The sequence below is a fragment of the Colossoma macropomum genome, unplaced genomic scaffold, assembly GCF_904425465.1.
Source record: "Colossoma macropomum unplaced genomic scaffold, Colossoma_macropomum, whole genome shotgun sequence".
Classification (NCBI taxonomy): domain Eukaryota; kingdom Metazoa; phylum Chordata; class Actinopteri; order Characiformes; family Serrasalmidae; genus Colossoma; species Colossoma macropomum.
The window spans coordinates 37164663-37191941 of NW_023494802.1; the positions used below are offsets into that span (position 1 = coordinate 37164663).

Genomic DNA, 27279 nt, shown 5'->3' on the forward strand with positions numbered 1-27279 from the left:
ACACACACAATCTCTATTTCCATTTCTCTCACCAAACAAACAAGCACATGCACCAACACATGAATATATATAGTACTGTGCAAGCGTTAAAACACCAGCTGAGGAAATCTCTTCTGGAAGAACAGAACAGTGTTCCATCCCTGCAGTACAGTTCCAATTGTAAACTCTATACTGAGCCGCACTGAGGTTGTTCTGGCAGCTCGTGGTGGCTCATCACCTTACTAAGGCTACGTTCACATTACCAGGCTGAAGAGGCACTGATCAGATTTTTTGCCCTAATGTGACTCAGATCTGATGTTTTCAGGCCTGTGTGAAACATGCAAATCTGATCTTTTTCAAGTCCGACCTGAGCCACTTTCATATGTGGTCCTAGATCGGATACATATCCGATTTGTGGCCATGCAACCTTAATGTGACACTCAGATCGGAATTCATGTGCTTTTTTCCACTGCGCGTGCGTCATCATTCAGCGTTACCATGGCAGCAGCACCGAACAGAAGTTAAAGCCTGTAAACGATGGAAAAGAAACACATCTCACCTTTTTCTCCTTCGTCTCGCTCTAATAATGAAGCTGAGAGCTGATCAGAGTTAATTATCTTCTCAGTGAAGCTCGTTCTGCTCGTTAGTTTGTGTTGATCATTCACGTGACGTTACTGAGTAGGATGTGCACATGCGGGTCATTTCCGGACACTGCTTCATTCACATTAATGACAGATTTGAATCACTTACCTAAACGAGTGTGAACCATCGTGTCGTAGAGATCGGATTTGAGCAAAGAATCGGATTTGAGCGATAAGGCTTGTAATGTGAACGTAGCTAAAGACTAATGTTGGTTTTTCCTTGAAATTTGTTACTAATCTGCCCATTCCTATTAATTTGAATCCAATTTTCCACAGAAGTAAATTCTAGGATGAAGTCAAACCATTCAGAGTAGTTTGATCTGAAATGCTTTATTCTAGATGAACTTGTTCACAGTGGCGGTGGATCTGAAAAGTTTAGCACCTCTGAAACCTCCATCACAGCAAATTGTCATGTGAAATAGTTATAAATATGCTGCCTGGTGCCTGAGACTTTGTTTTATGATAGTTCTGTGATAAACTCTTGGCCTGAAACTCATTTCTTAATTTCATTTTAGGGGAACATGTAGGGTGTTGTAAGTCAAAATAGTTCATGGAAACACTTTTTTCAGATTAATCATTATCAGCTTCTCATGTAAAACTCAGAGGGTGGTTTTGGACGGTAAATTAAAGGGCTATATTTGTGTGGTCATCATTGTGGCCTCTTATCACCACCACTGTGAAGAATTCTGAGCCGGTACGTTTTCCTTCAGTGAACCATTTTGCATCAGACCACTCTGAATGACTTTGTTTACATCTCAGCCGCTGAATTATGTGGAAAATTTGCAAAATCGCCGGAATTCCTGTTGAAGACACATCACACAGTACCCGAGGTCATTGTTGTGCAAGGCCCCCTGTAAACTTTCTCCCGCCAGTAATGTTGCTGCCGTCAGCTGATCCGCGCACACTTCACCCAAAGACAATACATAGCAGTCACGTTTATTTGAGTTAGTGCAGTGGGGTAGAACTGTTTATGCTGAGTTATGGGAAACGACTGCGTGCTGGAGTGACTGGTTATGTAACGATGACCTGAATTTTATGGGCCGTTTATGTGTGCTGTGATTGGGCAGGGTGTGAAAGGGCCTCCGGGGGAACCAGGACAAGATGGAGAGCAAGGACACGAGGTAACGCAGACAGTAGTGAATTAGATAGTTAAACTCACACAACTTACTAAGAAGATCATTTATCAGATCAAATCACTCAGAAAAATGATGAACTGAATTTACTCAAACTACTCCACTTACTAACATCTCAGAGATGATGTACTGGATCGAACACTACTGTTCAACAGATTGGAATCACTTGTCATATTAATAATTGCTGTTATTATCCTACAGCAGGGGCTATTTAATTAAAATTCAATAAGGTCCATTTAGAAAAAATTTCCTCAAGCAAAGGTCCAGAACATCATAATGCCTAACTTGCATTATGATTCAGTGACATATACTGTTTACTGAGGGTAGCCTGGTAGGTATATCAACTTATGCAATCTTATACAGTCAACAACTGAATGTCAAATCAAATGAAGTACAGTTCAGTAATATTTCAATGATATTTATTGTCAGTTTTCTCTTTTTAGCACATCATGTGAAATAACTTCCCTCTGACTCACTTTCTTCTCTGAGTGCTGTGTCTCTGCTCTGTTGTTCATTCTAGACCAATCCAAAATTTTTTAGTGTCCTGCTATTCGTTGAAACTTCATAAGTGGAATTATTTTGAACATTTGTCTTTAACAAATTGGCTCTTATTATTAAAAACGTTGATTCCAAACTTTTGAACGGTCATGTATGTTCTCTATTAATATTTGAGGATCAGTAATTTACAGTGTGCTTTCTGATGTTCTTCTACTCTTCAGTTATGTTCTAGCTCCCATTTTCTGCATTGAAGTCAGGGTTGCAGAACATTAACAAACAAATAGTTTTATCAAAGACGTTTTTGCCGTCTTTCTCTGTTTCTATGACAGGGGCCTCCAGGACCTGAAGGAGAGCAGGGGCCTGCTGGAGAACCTGGGCTGAAGGTGAAAAACGTTTTCCAAATGTTTTTTTTTTTCATTTTTATACAACCCTTAGTCCAGTTATTATTTCCTGCGCATTTGGTTTACATGACCTAGTGATTTAAATATACATACATACAGTTATTTACTGTAATGTACATTACTTACTTAGTTCCGTAATTAATTCATATGTAATTAATCCATCCATTAATCCGTACTGTACATTCAGAGTCTTTGTAGTTGTTGAGCATCTCCACGTTGGTCATAGTAAAATGGATCAGCATGTGGAATTGGAGCTATCATATTATGTAAAACGGATAGTTCTGGTCCTGAAATCTGATTGGCTGAGCCACGTTTAATGCTGTTGTAAAATCAACATATGCACAGCTATGACGGCCTCATAACAACTCTGTACTGTTGCTTCAAATCACTAAACCTCTAGTGCTGTTAGTGGAGTAATCACTGAGCGTAACACTGCTGACATGGACCACCAACTGTACTGATGAAGGAAGAACCCGGTTCTGTTTAAACTGAGGATCTGACATCTTATTTTCTTAAGTAGAACTAAGTTAGTCAGCTAGCTAGCAGGCTAAAACATAGCAAATAGGTAAAACAGAGTCCTCCATTAATACCACATGCTTTTAATTAAAGTACCTACAGTTCAATACAATTCACTGTAAAAATGAAAAATAAGTTAAGAGTATAGAAGTCTGGTGTCAGTTGAACGTATTACACACTTTCAATGTCTGTGTTTTAGCAGATCTGCCTTAAGCAGCAATAAACTCAGGCCGAATCTCAAAGCTCCCTCCTTTCTGTACAGTGCACTCTGTACATCCTTGTCCAGTAAGGAATTTTGCAAATGTGGCTCAATCTTTATTTATTTTTTATATATATATTATATATATATATATATATATATATATATATATATATATGTGTGTGTGTATTATATATATTATATATATTATGTACTATTTGGCTGCAGGAGTCACTTGTTTCCTCAGTTGTTTCAGTGAGGAGTAATTAAAGGGCCCATATCGTACATTTTTCAATCTTTTTCCCTGACGTTTGTGTGGCTTTATGTACCAAAATCAGTCATAGTTCATTTTTACATGACCGATTTTCGACCCTTCTTTCTTTCTTAGAATCTTAGTTTGTTACTGTGTCTTTAATATGGATGTGTGTAAATGCTCTCTTTTCTAATTGGCTGTGCTGTATTGTACAGTGGTGCTTGAAAGTTTGTGAACCTTTTAGAGTGTTCTATAATTCTATGATCATTTTCCTCAATAAATAAATGACCTAAGTCTAATATTTTTGTCTCATTGGTGTAATTTGGTTCTCTTTATGTACTGTTAGGACCTGTGTGAAAATGTGATCAAGTTCTATGCAGAAATATAGAAAATTCGTAAGGGTTCACAAACTTTCAAGCGCGACTGTACCTCGTTTGAAAAGCAATCTGGCCTGGAATTTTCCCTGTAACTTCAGCTTGAATGGGTGGAGCTAAACTGCAGTAGGTTGATGAAGTGGATCCATGTAAAGTCGGTGTTTGTGACATCACAAAAACAAAAAATAAATAAATAATTAAATAAAACAGGCTCTTTTTATAGGTTAGTTTACCCATATGGACTGTAAAGGCTGGTAGTTGAACGGCACATTTTGTAATTCTTGGAATTCTTGGAAAAAGTGAGGAAAAATCATCCTTTAAATTAAAATAATCACAGGCAATAACTGCAACTTCTACAAGTTAAGAATAAGAATGAGAGCCTTTTTATAAGCAAAAGGAAAATCCACCATGATACCGTTTATCTGACCACATGGTCCTGATGGAGACTCTAAACAGTAAACCTCTGAAGGAGGTAAAATCTGATGTGTTTGTGGAAAAATCATTGCAGTGATGTAATAGAATTACCATTAGCTGATTCATTTATTCAGTGTTGTACTGGGAACAGCTTACATAACTGAGTTATGGAGGAAACTCAGATGAGTGAAGGTAATTGTTTTCCATGAACCATTTCAATAAACTCATCAGACGGGGTTTTATTGCAGCGTTCCCTAAACTCAATGATTGTGTGAGGAGAGGACGTTCATGGCTGCTGCTGCATTAGATGTGATTTAGGTAGAGAGAAGGTATTCAGACTTTCATATGCCAGGGACTCTTACACCACGTACATCTTGGCTGAGGAGCCCCACTCACACTGAATTTACTTCATATGTGTTCGTCACATATATCACATCTTTCAGTAATTAACTGTGTTCAGTTTTATTTTTGTGGAAATGATAAACAACTAAATGTGTGGCATTTCTCACAGCATAAAAAATAAACTGCAGTATTGATTTGCTTGCTAATATGCAAAACGTAGCTTTTGATGTCCTGCTTAATTTATGATTTAATGATTTTTAGATAAACATAAAATAATTCTCCTATTCCTTTGCAGTAAAATAAAGCTCTGCTGGTCGTTTTAACACAGTTTTAACACTAAATGGTCTTAAACGCTGGAGTTAATGTAGAACTGCTAATTCACACTTTAACCCTGAAGATCGGCACACAGATCGGCTGGTCACCATAGCAACACAACAATCTTGCCTAGCTAGTAGCTAACGAAAGGCAAAGAGAGAAATTTAAGACGAACATCGATAATTTGGAGACGAATGGACTTATTTGCTTTTATAATCACTCCAGCTGGTTTCGTGATACGTTTAATCTGCAACGAGAAACTGTCAAACACTAAAAAGTTGCAGAGCTTCTCTTTGAATTTTCCCAGGTGGATTAGGAAAATTTGAACAAGAAGCTGGTGAGTAAGAAGCGACTTCAGCTTCATAAAAAAACAAATGTTGAGACACATTTTACAAGAAACTGTTCTACTTTTGTGGAAAAGTTTCCTGCTGGAGATGCGAGAAAAGCAGCTATAGCTGAGCTAAAGCTTAAAGCAGAGCAAAGTAAGTCTGCATCTTCGTTTATATCATATTTTTTATCCTGTACCAGGGCATTAGCACATAGTGAGACATATTTACAGCCAGAAAAAGGTTGCCTTTTTTACAGTCATAGACAGGACTAGCACACAGAAAGCTCCAGTTCTACACGCTGATACGTTTTTAATGTGGCCTACATGAACATGCATATGCCGTAACTCCTCTGGCAGCAGATATAAACGTGCTTAAGGGACCATAGTCAGAATGGGTCGCTGGCGAGATGGTTGGTTCTATTGGGTTAAATAATCTTAAATAAACTTGCTTATAGTCACATATCAAATTAAATATTAAAAAAACCTTTTTGGGGGGCTTTTACATCAGTGTGAGAGCTTACAGCATTGCGATTCAGCACTGTTAGTATTTGATGTACAGTAGTTAAAATGTTGTGACACTGTATGATGTTCTGTTATCCATAAAAATGGAAAAAAGTATGTTGTATCGTCTGTCGTCCTTTGTTTATTATGTAAGTTTGAGATGTGAATGTAAAGTGTAGTGATTCCTTCGTGTCTTCATTGATTTTCTCTCGCTCTCTCTGCAGGGTGAAGTGGGGCCAGTGGGTGCAGAAGGGGAGCAGGGACAGCAGGGCTTAAGGGTAAGTCCTCATTCTTATCCACAGCTAAAGCCCACACCAAGTGTTTGCCTAAACTGGACCCTCTGGTGTGTTTTTGTTTATTCCACCCTGAGCCTGTGGGCCGAGGGGCTCTGCAGTGTTATGTCTGCTCTGCTGTATGGACAACCTCACCGAGAGCAGGATTCACTGCTCCCTTCTCTTCTCCCTCACTCAGAGAGAGAGAGACTTTGTTTGGCCACTCACACAACCTCCTGTTCTCCTGTTACACCATAATTCACTCAGTCCTCATGATTTCATTATAGCGTATTACTTTATTCACACTAATATCCGTCTCGCATAGCTGATCTTTTCCAGCGCTGCTGCATGTTTGTTTTTGAAATTGAGGAAAAACACTCAGTGGGGTTTTAGTTACAAAGAAGAGGATTTGATTAGGCTGGTGACCCACACACGCTTTCAGCATCCAAGTAGTAGTGAGCTGTACGGCCGAAAATGTAGGTTTCGTGTGTGTGTGTGTGTTTTATTGTCCTGGGACATCCCTTCAGTTTTTAATAAGAAATATTTGTAATAACCAAAGTAAATATGCAATAGTTTTAATGTGCGAATAGACAAAAAAACAAAAATAAACCATGTATAGACAGACCTCTGTCAATATTTTTTCCTAATGCTCCGCAGGCCCAGCAAAAACAGTGCTGAATTTCTACAGAGCTAATGTTGGCTTCTTATTCGCCAGATTCCTGTTAAAATTTCCATTCCACCTAAATGGCGCATTAGTTACATTCTGACACCTGTACGTTAGGCTAATGCGAACCTCAAAATGTTTGCCATTCCTGTATGCCTGCTGCCTCAAAAACAACATCGGCTACTTTAGATGTGACAGTGGGAGGTGATGGAGGGACGGCTGTGTTTTCTTTTTTATTTGAAACATGACTCAAACATCTCTGACTCTGGATGTTGTTAGCTTATTTTGCAATTCATACACAAGTTTCAACCGGAGTATTGTCAACTGCTGTATCCGAGAACTGCCATTCAGTACTGTCTTATGGGTTGGTCAGACACTAGAGGGCACACTCGAGCGAGTCTGAATTGACTGAGTTCCTATGGAGATTTAGTGCAAAACCATAACTTGTAAACGGCTACTAATTTTTATACAGATAAGCGAACTTGTTTCCTCAACACGGACAAGCATCCGATATTTGAATACTGTTGTCTTAAAACCCAAAACCTATTTACTGAGTATTCGGTGAGTTTCAGTGCTTTCTGATGCAGTCTATTCTTCTACTTTACAAATTTAAAAATAGATTTAACTAAGGCCTCTAACCTTTTAGCTCCTCTCACCCCCATTTATTGAAGACTCTATAGTGCCCTCTAGCATTTTACTGTCAGGTTTTGGTACAACGGGAGAAATAGGAAGTGGCCAGGATCTGGTAACACATCGGATCCGCCAAAAGGAAGCAGCATTATTACTGCCAGAGTTTCAGCTCCACAGTGCTGCCTCAGCCTGTTATATACAGAGAATCTAAGCATAAGCATTCAGACATAATTCACATCATCAGCAGTTTATTTCTGATGTCAGAGACATTCATTTAAATAAAGCAGTAAAGCGGTTACTGAAGTCAGAAGTAATTTACTATGCATTTATTTACATTCTCAAAATGGTAGTTACTGGCAAATGTTCTCTGTGAAGGATGTGTTCATTTAATTTCACTTATATGTATGTAGCTGAAGTTGTGAAGCCTCCCAAATGTTCCTTTTTAGCTTTAATTGAGTGTTTTTTCCCCATTTATAAATTATTTTTCTGCAATATTCCTCTCTCAGGGACCACCAGGTCCAACAGGAGAAGACGGACCTCAAGGAAAGGACGGCCCAAAGGTCAGTAACCATCACCTGAATTCATGCGATTATTGGGTAGGCTCTTACGCTCATGTTACATGCTTACCTCGCTCCTGTCCCACCTCAGGGGGAACCAGGTGACCGTGGACCAATGGGAGAGCCTGGAGAAAGGGGAGAGGTCGGTGACCCTGGACCTCCAGGACCTCCCGGAGAACCTGGTGTAAAAGGATTCCCGGTGAGTGTGTGATGAAGCATTTATCTGTATGAATGCTGAGATATATCTCATCTGTTCTTCTATATTGGTATTGGTATCACATAACAATATTGATTTGATGATACGTAATAAAAATGTAATTAACTGCACTGTTTGTCATTTCCTTCAGGTTGTTTCAAACAGTTCAGTTTGAATATACTTAAAAAGTAAATATTAAGTTTGTCATATTATTGTATTTTATCAGTACCATTAGTTTGAGAGATGGTTTAATATACTCTTATGAGATATTACATGTTAAATGACACATATTAAATGTAAGACTTACTATATGTATTATGGAAAACATACAAATGTTCAATGCGTTCCAGAATTAATAGACTCTATTATCTTGCAGTTTTCCTGTTCTGGAAAAATGGTTGCATAATGCTAGTTGACTCTTGTCATAACAATACGTTAGACTGAACTTGCCCGTGCTTGCTTTGGATACAGGTGTCTGCCAAATGAATACATACAAATGTAGCTTTAGTAGCAAACATGTGTATCTCTCCATTAGGGACCAGAAGGAAAACAAGGGCTGCCTGGCAGCCGCGGCCGTCATGGAAAGAAGGTAAGAGACTGTTTTGTAATGTGAAGATCAGCCAGGTTCTTCAGCAAATTCATCACTGACAACTCAGCTTACAAACACAAAGCATAGAAAAGCCCAGTCCGTAATTTTTATTGCATAGGTAGTCATGGCAACATACACGAGTTAATGCACATGTTTACAGGTACTAATAACATTTCAAAAGTAGTAGATTTCTATTATTTAGAGAAATAAATAGAAAAATACTGGCCCTTGAACTGCACCCTGTGGTACTCCTAAAATTGTTTACTGAAGAACAAAAAATATATACATGAACAGATGATATTACATTACAAGTTTATCTTTCAGTTTACTTACTTTTGTAGCTGTTGATATAATATATTTTATTTATGCAGGAATTATGTACACATTTGAATAAAAACTCAGTGCACCACTTTTTAAAGCTTGTGTTGCTGTTGTTTTGTGTCAGGGTGATCGAGGCGCCCCGGGTCAGCCGGGTGAGCCGGGATCTCATGGGGAAATCGGACAGACTGGCGAGAGAGGACTGAAAGGAGCTCGTGGGACCAGAGGACCACAGGTTAGCACCTTCATTTTAACTCTTATCTCACCTGCTCTTTCTTTCTCTCATAGTGTCCCTCTCAAGGTTCTCACTAGCAAAAGTCTTTATTGGCACAGAAGAATGTTGGTGGTATTTGGGTTCGGTACAGCTCTGTGGTGTATAAGTGCACAATAAACAGGAAGGTAGACAGTAAACCACAAGACAAGGCAACCGGTAAAAAAACCAAAAGACATTACTCCACATCAAGATTACGAATAATAACACGAGATGTCGAGTTGTAACATTATGAAGACAAAATAGTGTAGCATAGTATGTGCAAACTTTAGTGCAAATATAGCAGAATACAGTGGTGAATATTGATTAGTCTGGGGCCAATAATTGGTAATTGATCGTTTAAATAAGTGCTGATATTGTGTGAATGATCATTCTTTCGTTCTCTTTCACATGCCATGTAGTCTTTGTACAATCCCTCTAATCTATGGTTTGTTCAAAAATGTATACAATAGAAAAGATTGCACCTAATTATAGGCTGTACAAACAGGCATACATACACTGAATGCCACTTGGAAAGATTCTCAGTTTGGCCAAGAACACTGGGGTACATGCAAATAAAACAAAACTCCAGAACATCAGATCTGCACTCTAGTAAGGTGTAAAATGGACAGAATGAACATGGAGAACCACTTGATGTAAACAGTGTTACGTGCAGTCTGTGCGGATCATAGTTCTTGCTATAAATGATAGGGTAACATAGGAAAGTGCAAGCATAAGGTAAGCTCTGTAATACTCGTGTGCTACGTTCACTGATAATCGTTTAAGTTTACATTATCATCCAAGCTTAATATTAAGAGTTTGCTTATACTCAAATAAACTTTTCAGGGATTTTTACTTTCCTTAGTATGTTTGAATTATAATACCTTTACTAAAGTATCTATTTCAGGAAAGTAAACATTTTACTCAGTTCTATATTAGTAATTAACATTGAGTCACAAATTCCTTTTTTCTGTTATAATTTTATTCTCTTACACTGGTAAGTTGGGAGTACATCAAAAAAGAAAAATATAGTCTAACCTACTTCAGTTCCTATGCTGGTAGTAGCTGGATGTACTAAGACATTCTATTGCGGTTCTTGAAGCTACTCAGTACTTAAGTAGTTTTTTGAGCTGCTACTTTTTTCCTTTTACTCAAGTTGTTTTTTTGGAAAGGTACTTCAAAGCAATATTAATACTTTTAGAGGAGTATGTATTTAGGCTACTCTACTCACCTCTGGTAGTAAAATATCTGTAAACGTTACAAAAATGTAGCAGCTCTCTTCATCTTTCTCAGTCTTCATGCCTTTTTTCATCTCTCAACTTTTTGTTTCTCCACCTTTTTTCACTGATATAAGAGTCTTTACTCTGCTGTTCTCAGGGCCAGAAGCTAACTGCAGTAATGTTCTCTCGTTTAGCAGCAGATCTGAGAATTGATTTTGGAGAAATTGATCATTAGTTTGCCTATTAAGTTCATTTATTGCTGTTAAACTGTAGAAAAGCCAGAAAAAGAAAGAGGGATTTGTTGCAGGCTGGAACTAAGTAATGTCTTGGCCAGCTTTACTAAAATACACTCATAATGAATGCTGTCCTTTGCTTGGCAGTAAAGTGAAGTAGCAGTTGTCCCAGGCTGTCTTGCAGGCCATTACACTTGACCTGACAAGAGGAAAGCCAGGGCTTTAGACACAACAGTCCTGCTGAACTCTGGCTGCTAAAATCCAGCCAGTCTAAACATTAGCGGTGTTGGGACCGGAATCAAAGGCTCCTAATGGGGTATTAGGCTTTTCTTTTCCTCAGTAAATCCACTAAGGATTGTTAGCAGCCCAGGTGTTAATCCTTTTCTTCTGTACACAGTGATTAACCACCCACTACTCCAGTGGCCTGAGGACAGACCATGTGAGCTGAAGGTGGGAGGGTTGGGGACAAACAGCAGAGCTCAATGATATGAAAATATGAAAAATCTTACTGTGTATATGTTGTTATATATTGTGATTGCCGTATACCTTGAAACAGAGATGGGGCACATATTGACTGACACCTCAGCCCAGACTAGCCCTTGAATGCATCACAACATAAAATGATTGGTTAGATCTAATGTCATTGCTAATCTAGCAGAATTATGAAACACTTGTTTTTAGAAAGTTATAAACAATAATGATATTACTGTCAGACTGTATAAACTACACACACTATAGATTCATACTGGATTAAAATCGCTCCACAATTATTACTGTCAGACTGTATAAACTACACACACTATAGATTCATACTGGATAAAAATCGCTCCACAATTATTACTGTCAGACTGTTAAACTACACACACTATAGATTCATACTGGATTAAAATCGCTCCACAATTATTACAGTCAGACTGTATAAACTACACACACTATAGATTCATACTGGATTAAAATCGCTCCACAATTATTACTGTCAGACTGTTAAACTACACACACTGCAGATTCATACTGGATTAAAATCGCTCCACAATTATTACTGTCAGACTGTATAAACTACACACACTGCAGATTCATACTGGATTAAAATCGCTCCACAATTATTACTGTCAGACTGTTAAACTACACACACTATAGATTCATACTGGATTAAAATCACTCCACAATTATCACTGTCAGACTGTATAAACTACACACACTATAGATTCATACTGGATTAAAATCGCTCCACAATTATTACTGTCAGACTGTATAAACTACACACACTATAGATTCATACTGGATTAAAATCGCTCCACAATTATTACTGTCAGACTGTATAAACTACACACACTATAGATTCATACTGGATTAAAATCACTCCACAATTATTACTGTCAGACTGTATAAACTACACACACTGCAGATTCACACCAGATTAAAATCACTCCATAATTATTATACTGTTGCAGTTTTTCAGAATGGTGAAGGCCGGTATTGTTATGACAAATAACAAACGAGGTATTTTTCCAGCCCTGTGTGAGTTTTTCCAGCAGAAAGCAGTAATTTTTTCTGTGAAGCTGTTTTGAAGCTGCGCTGAGATGATGTATAGGAGAAATTTCTCCAAATGCTTCTGGAGCCCAAGAGACTCGAGCTGACTACACGCTGTTTTTAACAAATCTGTTCAGGTGGCAGTGAAGAGTTCTGTGCCAAATACAAACTCTGTGTTTTGTCCATTACTTTCAGGGTCAACCAGGAGTTATGGGGCCGCAGGGGGAGCCGGGAATGGAAGGGTACACTGTGAGTTACTCTTGCTTCCATTTAAAACACAAACACACACACACACACACACACACACACACACACAGTTAAACATTTACGTGTATTCTCTCCATTCGCATGAAGAGCCTGAGGGAGTTCCTGCGCTGCAGATTGATAAAACAGAGACGCTGAAAAACAGAAAAACATTTTTCTCCATAATTCATAGCAAACACACAAGTCCATCAGCAGGCCCACAGCACACACACACACACAGAAACACACCCTGACGTACGCTGCTCCAGCCGTAGACTCTTCGTATATCACCGTCAGATAATGAAGCTTCATCCTCGCTCAGTGAGACAGTGTCGCAGTCTGACTCTTGGCTCTGGAAGATATAAAGGGAGCCAGTTCTTTACAACTTATCCTGTTACATCTTGGCTTCTGTCGGGGTTTATATAGTACTCTTACTGTTTCATAGCAGTTTCAGTGATTTAAGCCAATCCAGAAGCCAGTAGGATTAAATGACTTTTGGACAGCCTGGTCCTGTTCATCTCCTACACGGTCAATAAAATACCTAGTAGTGCTTTGGCTGGGTTTTTTCTTTTAGTGAGTGGATCTTCACTGTAAAACATTAATGCGCAGAATGTGCTGGATTCAGATGTGTACGTTAGGGACGATTCTCAGTTTGAAAGTCTTGAAGGTTTAAAAAATTGAATAGTAGATTAAGGTGATTGATATGCAGATGAGCTGCTCTGTAATGTTATACATTCTCATGTTTAAGCACAGATGACAGTACACTGTAGAGGGCATTGAGGAGTCTACGTTTTATGTTTCTTATCTGTTTATTCCAAAGAAGTAAGTGTCCAGCTAAAGGCTACCGTCACGCTAGAGGAGAAGCGCTGCGCTGTGCCACAGTATCTCTGGCACTGGGTAGCAGAAGATACAAAGCACAGGTGTAGCTGATAGAAACCGTCAGAAAAGTGCTGACGTCAGATAAAAACGGAAGCTGAAGTTAATTTACGCTACATTCATTTTGATTAAAACTTTCGAAGTCATTCAGTTCATTTCCGTGTTTAGTATCAGCTCACTCTTCACGTACTCACTGGCTTTGAGCTGAAAGTTATGAGGTGAACTACGATGGCATTTCTCAGTTAACAGTTAGCATTTAGACTTTAGATTGACTGCCTTTCTCCATGTAGTTTCAAGTCCCATATCGTCTGCTATGTTTTCGTAGTGTTACAGAGATGCTGAGTGGTGCCTTTTCAACACTGCATGCTGTGTTTTGTCCACCGAATGCATCCCATACCTTAACTTAAGAGTTCTAAGAGTGTAGTATTTTTTGAAGTTCAAATTTCAGGTTTGACTGAAATACCCATCCCTACTGTACATAAACACCATGTAGAAGTGATATAGACATTTTTTCAGCTTGTGCAAATTGTCCAGTGATTTTTTAGCCTCTTTCCCTTTGGGTCACTTCTACCAGAAATCGTCTCAGTATCTCCAGGATTCAACCTTACCTTCTTACCAATAAGTGAACACTGGTGTAAACAAAGTAACCCACATCCTTGAATGTGCATCAACCCCCTTCAGTGTAATATACTACAGGTATCTGTGGTATTTGCCACTTGCTTGTACAGTCATACGAGTATATGCAAAATTTGTGTGTCTGTGGTCAGATTACAGTTTTGTTTGATTTTCTGAAAATAAGAAGTGAAAATAAGTTGAAATGTCCTCTACAGAGACACACTTCTGCGCATTTTAATGTACAATTGCTGCTTATTTGCTGAATTTAACACATGTTTTTTTTCCAATATGTTAAACTCATAGATAAATACATCAATAGAATAAATACATAATACATACATAAATACAAATTGTGCAATAAAATTTGCAGAAAAGTGCTATATTTAAGTTTGTTCCCTGTAAACGATGTTTTTTTCGCTGAGAAAATTCACAAAACGTAATTTGACAGAGGGCGTTCAAACTTTCATACACAACTGTATGCTGTTCTGTTGTTTTGTAAAGTTCTGGTGAGTGTAAATATAGTAGTTTATGTGTGCTGAGTTATAACATCTTAAAAAACCTTTTGGTTTTTGGTTTTTGGAATTTGGTTCGGGGCAGTGAATTTTCAGGTCGCTTGCCCAACTGGCCAAGTTGGCAGAAAAGTTAACATTAAACCCTGTAATAATAATAATAATAATGATAATAATAATAATAATAATAATAGTAGCATTAATAATAGCAACTCAAATGAGTGACTGAAGCTACGACAAAGCAAAGGGCACATGTTTATAATCTTGTGTTTTTTCCTCCGAAGTCTACTTAATGTCATTTATGTACCAAAATTTAGAATTAAACAGTCTGTTTTTTACTGTCCCTTTAAGACTGATACACAAATAAGCTCTGTTCTGATTGTCTCTCCTATATTGTGTATATAAGTCCAGACCGAGATCTTTAGGGTGGTAGGAAATGGAAATTAAGCTTTAAGTAAATTAAGTACATTTCAGCTGCTTCTTTCAGTTTTGTGGAATCTATGGAAAGCTACAATGATCCATTTGTTTTCCACTCCAGTAACTCTGCTACACACTGTAGGACTGCAGGAACAACATCACTTCCATGGGAGTGGGTGAAGATAAACTACGATAGACTAGTGGGCAGTCGTATTTAAATGTGGTCAGGGCTTTATGAACTGGCTAGTGAACGTTTAGCTTACCTTTCATTTAAAACATCTAAAACCTCTTTCATAACCTCGTTTATGTGAAGCAAAGCAAGGAAAATGTGGTTTTCCATGATATGGGCCTTTTAAGCTGTGCATATAGCTGGAAGACTTAGTTGCTGACTTGTTTTAATGCACATACATTCACATCCACACAGTGCATGTCTATCTGCACGTGTGCACAAACTCATACACCCGTATAGTAGCCTTATAAGAATTGCTGTGTATCTAACCGGGTCGCCTACAGCTTTGTTGTAGATACCTGACTCAGAGCACACATACCACAGCCTCTGATAAAACAGCCCCAAATGCGGCGTTTAACTGCAGGCTACTGTAACTGAGTCTGATCTTCATTCTTCTGTGTGTCAGCCCTTCTCTTCTTTCATTTGCCCCCATCATTCATTTCTTCACCCTGAGCTGCAGGGCCCTGAATCTGAAAGGATTACATACCAGTGATTGAAGAGACAGCATATATAAGTCACGCACACATTCCCATAGAAACGCACTCTACATGCACATACATGCAGCAGCCGCACTCACTCCTGCAGTTCATTCGCATCCACTCTCTCACTGTTTGGCTGATTCTTTTCTCTTTCTCTGTTTGACATTAGGGTCACGTTGGCAAGCCTGGTCCACCTGGACCTCCAGGACCAAAAGGTGAAAAGGTAAGTAGTAAAACGTCTTGTCACCCTGTCTATTTGTTATTGTACAATCAATTACATAATTGGTGTGGTGAGCGGGAGTCGGCAGGATGAGTCCCCTGGGTAGCTTTATTTAGGGGCTTCCAGCACTGAGGGTCAGATGTATGTATGAGCACAGGTACAGTGCAGAATGTGCCTTAATGTGACCACGGTATTCGCCCACAATGTGTGATTTACCAAGCCTGGGCCTTATCGCACACTGTGAGTAGCCCCAACCACTAACTGCGGGGTTTACAAGAAGCAGTGAAATAATGATGCGATCGACACGTTTATCGTGTTAATAAATGATGCACTTTCCCACCAAAACATTCTACAGGCATGTTATTTCACAGGTAAGAAGAGGCTAAGAAGTCTGTGAAATGATAACACTTTCTTGTATCCGTATCGTCATATTTTCTCCCACGTTATTATGTACACAGACATCTGAGCCCAAGAGTTAGACCAGTTATTCTGATGGTAAACATTATTTCAGCCATATGTGCAAAATGGATATGTGTGAGGATAAGAAGAGCATTTTCCATTTTACCATAAAAGGGAAATCGTGACAGCAACGGTTAGTTAAGGAATGAATAATGTGCCTCCATTGAAGTTCAATATCAAAAAAATCACAAAAAAGTTCTTCCTCTGCTTACAAAGAAAAATCTGGTATGAATTGAAAGTTTACAATCTACTCTTTCCACATAGTTTCTCCTCCTGTTTCTATGATCTATCAGTGAAAATGTAAGAAGGAAGTGTTTCTAAGTAAACCTCATGGGGGAGCTGGCTGAGCTAACTCAGGCAGATTATGTATAATTTCCTTCTCAGCCTCATTATTGTTTGTTGTAGCGCTACATTCTGATTACTTCCGTGTGTTTATTTTCTCAGGGTTACCCGGGAGAGGACAACAAAACTCCAGGACCCCCGGGGCCCTTAGGTGAACCAGTAGGTCTAGAGCTCTTTACACGTCCTCTTTCTGCCCTCATTACTGACATAATCAATCATTATACATTTCCTTCTCATTGTACTTACATAATCAGTCATAATACACCTCCTCTTTCTGCCCACTGACATAACCAGTCATAATTCACCTCCTTCTCTTGCTCTCTGTGCTGATATAACACATCATAACACTGGAGCTGTACACTGGTTGTATAACTTTACACTGGTTTGCACCTTACAGGTGGGATTGTCAATTTTGGCCAACGTTACCTAAAGCTACCTAAAGCCCCCCCCTTCAGTGTTCTCTTCAAAGCCCCACCCCCAAAACATATGAACGTCTGCTGATTAGTCTTTAACGCCTGAATACTGGTGCTAACCCAGCTGTTACTGATTGACCCAAATGATGACACAAGCGGACGTCAGCCCAGCTGATTAGTTAACTAATGTTAAGTGCTAGCTAACTAGTTAACACTGCCCTTGTTGACTCCCACAAGGTCCAGAGCCCAGATGTGCTATGCAGAGTAAACACCTGCCTAGCAGATATGCACTCTTAAAACTAAAGGTTCTTAAATGGTTCTTGGCTTGGAATGTGTAGAGCCTTTGCATTATGTGAAGGTTCTTTGAACATTTGACTCGTATCACACTTACAAAAGTGGCTCTTTAAAGAACCACACATCTGGTCCTTTAAGGAACCAGAAGTGGTTCTTTTCTGGATTTGCTTAAAGGAACCCTTTTTGGGTCTATTTGAAACCTCTACATTTAAGAGAGTAGAGCGAAGTCGGCATCAAGCTTTACGGCTTTCTGCTGTTGGAATTGGCCTTTATGAGAACTCTGGTTTGTAGCTTACTCGCTGTAAGGCTACAGCTCCTCGCTATGTGCTGCTCTGATCATATATTTCATTAACATTTGCCAGAATGTGAGGATAATTTAGTACAACATTATGAAATATTCAATAAAATGTTTAACTCCACCTTTAAATGGAAGCTTTTGTTTTGCCCCATGTATGTTATTTAGCACCTGTTTTTAGGTGGTACATCATATTAATAAATAAATGCTGAGTCTCCCGTTATGAGCGATTTGACTGATTGATCAGTTGGGGCAGCTCTACATCATACACCTTTCCTTTATACTCTCCTCCCTGATACAGCCAGTCATAGTGGTTAAAACGGTTCTGTCTGTCTGTGTGTGGGCAGGGTCCTCCAGGTGAGAGGGGAGAGCGAGGAGAACCAGGACATGACGGATATCCAGTGAGTTCCATACATTAATACATTAATAGGAAATTCCACCAAATCAAAATTTCTTTGTGGTTAAATGTTTAAGATGTAAACAAAGTCATTAGAGTGGTTTGGTGTGAAATGGTTCATTGTAGAGAAGCTTAGATTTCTTTACAGTGGTGGTGATGGGAACCAGATGTCTGAAGAGTTTAATGCCCCTAAAAGTTCCCTCACAGAAAGTTATTACATGAAGTGGTTATGAATACACCGACTGACGCCTGAGATATTATTTTACTGTAGTTTGAGAAGGTTTTGGCTTAAAATGCAGAGACATGCATGCAGGGCACTGTAAGGCACCTAAGCATTGTTTAAAACCATTTATCTGCCTGTAAAAAACACCATATATCATGAGAATAGATGCAAATACACATAAAAACAGCTAGAAGTAAGAAGATTTTTTTTATTTTGATAAAAGTGGTTGATTTCTTGTGAACAAATAAACGGTCATTTGCACAAACAAATAGCTTTTTAACTCTAATTTCCTCAGGTGCATAGTACTGTGTTTTTCAGATTTGCCATTGTCAGCATTACAGAGTGTAGATTCACTGATCATTTTGGAGGTAAATATATTTGCATAGTAGGCATTGTGACATCTGGTTCCTGTCACCACCACTGTAAAGAAAATAGAGTCAGTAAGTTTCAATGAACCGTCTCACATTGAAAATTCACATGCATGAAAGATGGAAGCATTTTTTCTATGCACATAATCCATAAACTGCATGTTTAGTCTTATATGCTAATTTAGTAACACCTGATTTGTGCCTGAAACGGTTTAGTAGATCGGACCCTCACTGTTTACGTGTGTGTCCCTCATTTTGCTGCTTGTGGAGTTCTATAATATTCTGAGATGATGTGCCTGTAGTGGTCCTCTATAACAGCTGTCACTGGACGTCCTTCACTTAAACTTCTATTGGAACCTTTTAATCAACACTTTGGCTCGTCTTCAATGCCCAGATTAATCAGAGTCAGATATGAAGCAGGATATTAGAGTCAGCCTCAGTTACAGGCTGATTAAGGTGGTCTTTTTATCCTCCTCCTGTAACGTAGCCAAGACCTGAGAGGGCTTTTCAGTATTAATGTGCGTCTTTGTGTTTCAGGGTCACATTGGGGTCCCTGGTGCTCGAGGGCCGATGGGCCAGCAGGGGCCACCGGTGAGTTCTCTAACTTACTGTAGCTGTTTACAAAGTGATATGCAGACGTATGCAAAAGTTTGGGCGCCCCTTGTCAAATTCCACGTTTTGTTGATTTTCTACGTGAAAAGAAGTGAACAGAAGTTCTGCACATTTGAATTTACAGTTACTGTTTGTTAGTTGAATTTAACAGTAGGGAAAAAATGTAACATAAAATGTCATATGTGCAAAAGTTATGGCACATTTTGTATTTTATGTTCTGTTTTTTCGAATGTGTTAAACTCAGCAAGCAAATCTGATGTCATATTTAAACATCATCTATATCATCCAATATCACATAGAAACCTGTATGATGGTTTGTTGTGCATTATGATGGCCTTTTTTCAACAACTTTTTCTCAGTATACAGTATGCATTACAGTATTTTTCAGAGGTTAAATCGTACGGCCACCTTTAAAAGTGTTATCAAAAACTATGACTGCTGTGCTCTCTTAGTAAATCCAACTAAGCAGGAATAATTTTGCCTTCTTTGTAATGAAGTTGGCCAGTTTGTTGGCCCTCTTTGTAATCACAGTTGATCAGTGCTCCTGAGTCCCAATGATGTCCACAGTATGCTCAGAAAAGCGTGCTGTGCTGTCTTTTATCACAGAAATGATAAATATCATCGTATTGCCCAGCTCTAAATGACTTCTAAAAAGATTGCTAATAACTGTTAAATAAGATCGGGTGACTGTCTTTAGTACAAGGCTAAAGATGAAAGCAGTAACGTCTGTAAATATCTGTGTTATTTTGTAGGGTTCTCCTGGAGCGCCTGGAGAAACAGGACCCAAAGGAGAGAAAGGAACTCAGGTGTGTTTCCTGTCTGTCTGTGTTCTCTTTACAGAACTACAGGCTGGATTTTATCTCACCTTTCCATCTCCCTCTGTGTAAATCTGAGAGGGGCTGACAGACGTTTTTACAGAATCACCCATAAATTCCTGTTGTCAGTGAGCTGATCAAGTTAATCCAAATCAAACCAAACCAAACAGCGCCTCTCACTGCAGAGTGAATGAGCATAAACCCACATCAGTCATCAGACTCACCTGCCTTTACCTGCTCAACTGAGAGAGACAGAGGGAGAGAGACAGAGACACAGAGGGAGATGAAAGTGAAAGAGACAGATGAGTGAAAGAAAGAAAGTGGGAGGGGAAAATAGGTTGGGGAAAAAGAGAGATAGAGACATTAAAGTGAAAGAGATACAGATAAGAGAAAGAAAGAAAGTGTGAGGAGAAAGACAGAGAGAATGAGAGATGAGAAAGAAAGAACTAAGAAAGAAAGGGAGAAATAGGAGAGAGATGGGACGACAGAGAAAGGGAAAGAGATGAGGAGGAGAGAAATTAGAGAGAGATGGAAAAGTAAGAAAGAGGCAGATGACAGAAAGAGAGACAGGGAGAAATATATATCAAGACAAATAGAGAGGCAGTGAAGAAAGAGAGATTAAAAAGAGATGATTAAGTGAGAGAGAGAAAGAAAATGTGAGACATGAGAAGGAAGTGTGTGTGAAAGAGAAAGAGAGAGAGAGAGAGAGAGAGAGAGTAGAGGAGTCCAGAACACTTGATGTGTTTTTCAGCTGCCCATCTTCAAATCAGCAAATGAGTTCAGAAGAAATTCTTTATAAGTCAAACATGGAGTGAAGCCGTGACCTCATACCTCTCATAATGAGCTGGAAGGAGAGAGAGAAAAGTGGGGCGGGGGGTGGTGGTGGGGGGGTGACGAGCTTCATAGGCTGAGGAGAAGAGTGCAGTAGAGAAGGAGGGAGAAGAAAAGGGAGGCTCAGTTTTTTCTTTTTTTGTGAATCTCTCTGCTCGGCCACCCAGAAAGACTCTAATAGGATTCTCTACATCAAAGGGTTCTTGTGAATTTCTCAGCTGGCTCTGTTTTCTCTCTGTCCATGTGCCAAAGCTGCGCTCCAACAGCACGTTCACCACTCACACTGCCGCTTCTCTCCAAGACCAGAGAAAAGGCCTCACGCTCAGTTTATCTCTCTGTCCATTACCACATGCAGAGCTGATAGAACAAAGCAGAAGATCCTGATAAACCAGCACCGTCGTAAGAAAACCTCGTATCTCTGAGACGGTAACTTCATAGAAGGGAGAAACAGCAGTGAGGAACCTTCAGGGCTGGACTGGTAGATGTGTTAGATCAGCATAATTAGGAACTGATAGTGCAATCATCCAGTCACGGTTTGTGGGACCAACATGCAGCTAAAACACACAAAAAAGTTGCGGAGCTGAAGTCAGATTTTCATTCATCAGCTTCTTGTTCCCGTTCCACCTTAAATGGTGCAGCAGTTACATTCTGGCGCCTCAGGCACCGTTTAAGGTGGAACGGGACAATTCGAACAAGACGTTGGCAAATGAGAAGCTGACTTCAGCCTCGTAAAAACACATTTTACAAGAAACTGTTCTACTTTTGTGGAAAAGTTTCCTGCCGGAGATGCGGGAAAAGCGGCTATAGCTGAGCTAAAGCTTAAAGCAGAGCAAAAGTAAGTCTGCATTATTTTTAGCCTACACTACAGCATCAGCACATACTGAGACATATTTACAGCCACGATGGTAAAATGGACTCAAAATGTTGTGGCTCCCATGGTGGATTGATTTTTGTGGAAAGGACAAAATGGTTCTTCTTAACATTTGGGTTGCCGACCTCTGATCTAGACCTTCTGGAAGTTCTAGACTGAATTTCTCATGGTTCCCTACTTCCTATATAGTCATGAAACTATGGCTTTCTACACCCAAATAGTGAACTAAATGTTAGTTTGGGAGTTTGGCTGAATATTAATAACCTTCTGTTAGACATATAATGCATTTGGGTGTAAAAGCTTTTTTTTTCACAGCCTGTATGGTGCGCTACACAGAGAGCCCTCTGAGATTCAGCCTTACCCCTAACTCTGAGGCCACCCCTGACTCTGAACATGAGCCACAGTCTAACCAGGTTTCAGTCGGGTATTAGGAAGGGAAAACAGCAGCGAGTCTACGCCAGGACTCTTCACTGGAAATAACACTTTAATGTCTGTTACAAGCTTTAATTAAAACATATCAAGTGTCGTTTACAAGCTTCCAGTGTCCAGGTTTAATTTAGAACAGCCAAAACGGTTAGCTTAGCACTAAGGTGACACCAGATTTCTACTAGTCCAGTTTTCATGAGATATTCACACAGTGTAAAGGGCAGCTAAATCTAGATCTAACTGTGTGTGTGTGTGTGTGTGTCTTTTTTAGGGACTGCCAGGAAAAAAAGGTGCTAGGGGTCTTACAGGTTCACCTGGACTAGAGGTAATCAACACACACTCACCTGCCATGGAGCAGTTTCCCCACCAAAAGACCTGATTCTGACCTCAATCTCAATACACTCTGAAATTACTCAGTATCTACTAGAAATTACTCAGTATCTACCGTGAATTATTCAGTATTTTCTACAAGTGATCAGTTACTACTATAAAATATTCAGCATCTCCTATGAATTCAGTATCTACTATGAATTATTCAGTATCTACTATGAATTATTCAGCATCTCCTATGAATTCAGTATCTACTATGAATTATTCAGTATCTACTATAAATTACTCAGGATGTACTATGAATTATTCAGTATCTACTTTGAAATTAATGTCGAAGTTCTGTAGTTTTGAGAGTGAGAAACGTGTGGACCCTCATACAGAGTTTAAGTGGTTAATTTTATATTTTGTGTTCTAGGGGCCTGCTGGTTTGCCTGGGCCCAAAGGGATGATGGGATATCCTGGATCTGATGGTCCTCCTGGTTTGCCAGGATTACCAGGACTGCCAGGCCTGATCGGCCGCACAGTGAGTCTCTCTCTCTCTCTCTCTCTCTCTCTCTCTCTCTCTCTCTCTCTCTTTCTTTAACTACACCTCTCTCTCACACAAACACAGACACGTACAGCTGTGTGTGGTTTATTTCATGCTGCTTTGTTGATAATGGCTTAATTTTCAGCATCGTTAAGTCCAGTGGTGGATAACTAGTTGCATTCATGGTTTTGTAGCCTTTAAACTCTCAGCACACTCTTCTTCTGCCTCCCGCCCATGTTTGAAGTGGGTGTTTTAGAGTGAATGGGTGATTATATAACTGTGACAGTGTGATGGAAAGTCATGTTGAGTGATGGAGTTTTGAGGAAACTCACAGCTGGATAGGTTTACCGTCCACTGCTGGCACAGCATCACTCTTAACTGAGAACCAGACCATTAACCTCATCCTAACAAAGGCCTAATGGAAGATCATGAAACCCCCTGATTACAGTCATCTGCCCTTAGCTTTTCAGAGTTAACTAAAGCCCTATTTGAGCTGGATTAGTGTGAATCATTCTTACAGCCTGGCAGTAATAACTGTGGCGTGAATGAGTGATGTACAGCAGACTCCTGGGTCTAAAGTACGGCTGCACAACATATCGTTTCTTAATCGTATCACAATATTGACCTTACTGATATTTACATTATTTACAGTACAGTAATTTTACAGCACTGCTGCCACCATCAGGTGAAAGGATAAACTGCAGTGCACTGGCTGGCGGGCCACAAATTCTAAAACAGAAGCCACGGGCCAATTAAAATCTGTCTGTGGGCCACCAGACGTGTCAAACTGTGACATTCCTCTTAATGAGAATTTTGCATAAAACTGCACATATAAATTAGCCCTTTATCGAATCTCAATGTTTTGTTATATATTGTGAGCATATTGATCGATAACTGATGCTCCAGATGAGTTTCTGGTGATTTTGATGAATCAGAAGCGCCACGTGACCAAAAAGTGTAGATTATTTCAGTGATAATAGTGCAGGATGATCTTTAACCATGTCACATATGAACAGGAGAGAGACAGATTACTGAGTCCACATGTTTCATACAGAGAGGTGTCTGTGTGTTTGTCTTGGCGTCGGGACCCCAGCTGTCAAGTGTGTCAAATCTGTATATATGCCGTAGGCAAAACACACCTCACACACACACACACACACACACACACACACGTTACAACAAACACCACACACTACTGGTTTCATTTCTCTTTCTCTCTGTTTCTTTCTCTCTCTCTCGCTCTCTTTAAGTTCAGTCCTAAATATATTTATGTTTTACTGACGCGGCTGTATTCAGTGGTGTTATTACTCAATATTACTCAATAAACAAATAATCACATCACAAACACAAACAAAGTTGAACACTTCAATAGGGTAGTACAGTGTAGTTAAACTACACTGTAATGAAGCCTTTGTTTCTGCTTTAGAGCAAACTCTCTCTCTCTCTCTCTCTCTCTCTCTCTCTCTCTCTCTCTCTCTCTCTCTCTCTCTCTCTCTCCCTCCCTCCTCTCGCTCTCCTTCTCTTTCTTTCTCTGAGACTGTATAGGTCAGGGGTGTCCAAACTTTTGAGGGGCCAGATCGGACCCTTTCAAAATCCCTGGGGTTCAAAACTATTATTCACAAATGATGCAAAATATCAAGTCTTCAAAACATGAAAAATACAACCATGTAGAGCAAAAGATCGACTCGAGCCTGTTGCTGGTGACCCATTCTGAGAGTTTGGCGATGATCCCGTAAACACGTATAAATCTGTCACCAGAGGAGTTACGACACGTACATGTTCACGCTGGTCATAGTGAAACATATCAGCGTGTAGAATCAGAGCTTTCTGTCAGCTGCTGTGTTTTCTCATCACTGTATACAAGTGCCTGAGGTTTCATTCATTGTTGGATCGCTCATTCAGAGTAATTTGAATCAGTAAGCGCTTATAACAAATTATCAATTTGATTATTCAGTGTAACAACAAGAGGTAACTAATGTAGTAAGTGTGTTCTTATAAATGGGTTTACTTGTTCAGAAATGTGATATGAAATCTGGGTGGACCTCTAAATATTTATGTCCATGCTTTGTTTCAGGTCTATTGATAGTCTGCTGATGTATTGACACACTCATTTATTTTGCCTCTGAAAGAAAAAGGATTTCTATCTCGCCAAAGTCGCTGGTTCAAGCGTTAAGGCTGTATTCTTGACTAAATGTCATTCAGTAGATAAAGTGCATTACACTGTAATTATACAGCACTGCTGCCATCATCAGCACTGCTGCCACCATCAGGTGAAAGGAAAAACTGCAGCGTACTGGCTGATGGGCTGCTTTAGAACAAATTCTAAAGTAGAAGCCACAGGCCCATCGAAATCTGTCTGTGAGCCACATTTGGCCTTGGGGTCGGACTTCGGACACACTGCAGTGTATAGCATCATGTCTTGTAACATCACGTAGTAGATACAGGGCAAAATGCAGCCATACTGTGCTGGATGTATCGCAGTGAGAGTGTCGATAAAAGTCAAGCTCGAGTTTATTTTTACACTCGTATAAATTCAGTGAAATAAAACGTTATCATGCTGTTTGTCTAAAAGACTGAGTGCCCCCTTCTGTGTGAATTTTAAGCCACCGGCCACATGTAGTTGTGATGTGATGATTTAGACATATCTTGGCACGAAGATAATTGATTGGTTATATGCTTCCGTGCCTGATTGGCTCCTGTGTTGATTGTGGTGCGGTTTCAGGGTCAGCGTGGTGCTCCAGGTCTAGAGGGCAGGGCGGGGCTTCCTGGTTCACGTGGTGAGCTCGGACTGCCCGGGCCGGTCGGAGAGAGAGGACCAGCTGGACTGCAGGTAAATAAAACCCAGAGAGCATCTTCTTCCACAGCATTTTGATCCTACACAGCTCTCACACTCTGTTATTGCTGCTGGAAACTTGACCAAATTGGCAAATATGTGCCTGTTTGGACAGAAATCGTCTATTATTGTCATAAGCCAATCCACATAACTTTTAGATTTGTCTTCAGGAGGTTTATATTATAGGTTTAAGTCTACGTATGGGTGATATTTCGACCTCAGACTGAGCTGTGCTGTTTTTGCAGGGTGAGAGGGGTTTGCCTGGTGAGAGAGGCACTGCGGGGGCAAAGGGTTTGGAAGGAGCTCCTGGAGACCAGGGCAAGAAGGGTGAGCCTGGCGCCAAAGGACAACCGGTGAGAGTTATTTCTGAGTACTGAATGCACAAACCAGCTGTCAGTCATCTATCAGATATCTGCCAGCTGTCAATCATCTCTAAACAGTCTTTAAAATTAGCTTTAAGAGTTTTAACAGTGTGTAAGAGATTTTTAGAAGTGAAGAGATATATTTGCAGGAAAACTGCTGCAGGACCAACAGTTTGTTGCCTTGTGTGGTCTTTCATACCAAAACAGGTCTAATATATTTTTATATCACTGGTTTTCGACTTTGATTTGTCTCTTAGACAAAAAATAGGCTGATTAATAATTCATTATCACTTCAGGGTGAATTGTGTGGTAAACTGCTGTGGGCTGAACGGGGTGATATATGAATGCATTCATGGTTGTGAAGTCATAACCACGATGAATGTAAAATGCAGCTTAATGTGGAGATGTGGACTGGGGAGTGAATTAACCATTTTGAACCAGTGTTTACACAGTATATCTACTATATCGCTGTTGTCGGAACAAAACCTCATATCTCCAAAATGAGAACTTTACAGGAGAAGGAAAAAACATACTTTACTTTTAATGTAAGTCAATGGAACCAGACTTTTTTCCAAGTTGTTTTGGGCCGTTTCTTTTGGTCGATTCATCATGAAATTTACACACAATGCAAAGGGCAACAGGTACTTTTAAATTATGCCAAAAACTAAAAAACGTTGAAAATGGAGATACGAGGTTTTCTTCCAACAACAGCGATATATATATATAGGTATATATATATATAACCTATTTTATTTAAAAAATGAAAGGAAAAAATGACATTTTTTGGCCCTTTAAATGGACTGCTGTGGCGCGCTGAAGCCTTCAAGGTCTGTATCTGGATGTCAGCACATTTGACTACAAAATACCATTTGATTTATAGCACCTGTTCTCAATCATCAGGCAGTGCTAAATATAGCAGCTCGCCTGTGGAGACAAAGCTG

At 39.6% G+C, this 27279-nt stretch overlaps 1 protein-coding gene across 1 annotated transcript in view; it reads left to right on the forward strand.

The window, feature by feature from the left end:
• The window catches only part of LOC118823005 (collagen alpha-1(XXIV) chain), a 163152-nt gene that overhangs the window by 115764 nt on the left and 20109 nt on the right, over positions 1-27279 (forward strand). The window contains exons 33-49 of the mRNA XM_036592365.1: positions 1688-1741; positions 2581-2634; positions 6119-6172; positions 7967-8020; positions 8109-8216; positions 8749-8802; positions 9248-9355; positions 12549-12602; positions 15891-15944; positions 16845-16901; positions 18092-18145; positions 19270-19323; positions 20097-20150; positions 22559-22612; positions 23033-23140; positions 25866-25973; positions 26222-26329. Of these exons, the coding sequence (XP_036448258.1) occupies positions 1688-1741; positions 2581-2634; positions 6119-6172; positions 7967-8020; positions 8109-8216; positions 8749-8802; positions 9248-9355; positions 12549-12602; positions 15891-15944; positions 16845-16901; positions 18092-18145; positions 19270-19323; positions 20097-20150; positions 22559-22612; positions 23033-23140; positions 25866-25973; positions 26222-26329 (1191 nt within the window). The remainder of the gene's footprint in view (positions 1-1687; positions 1742-2580; positions 2635-6118; positions 6173-7966; positions 8021-8108; positions 8217-8748; positions 8803-9247; positions 9356-12548; positions 12603-15890; positions 15945-16844; positions 16902-18091; positions 18146-19269; positions 19324-20096; positions 20151-22558; positions 22613-23032; positions 23141-25865; positions 25974-26221; positions 26330-27279) is intronic.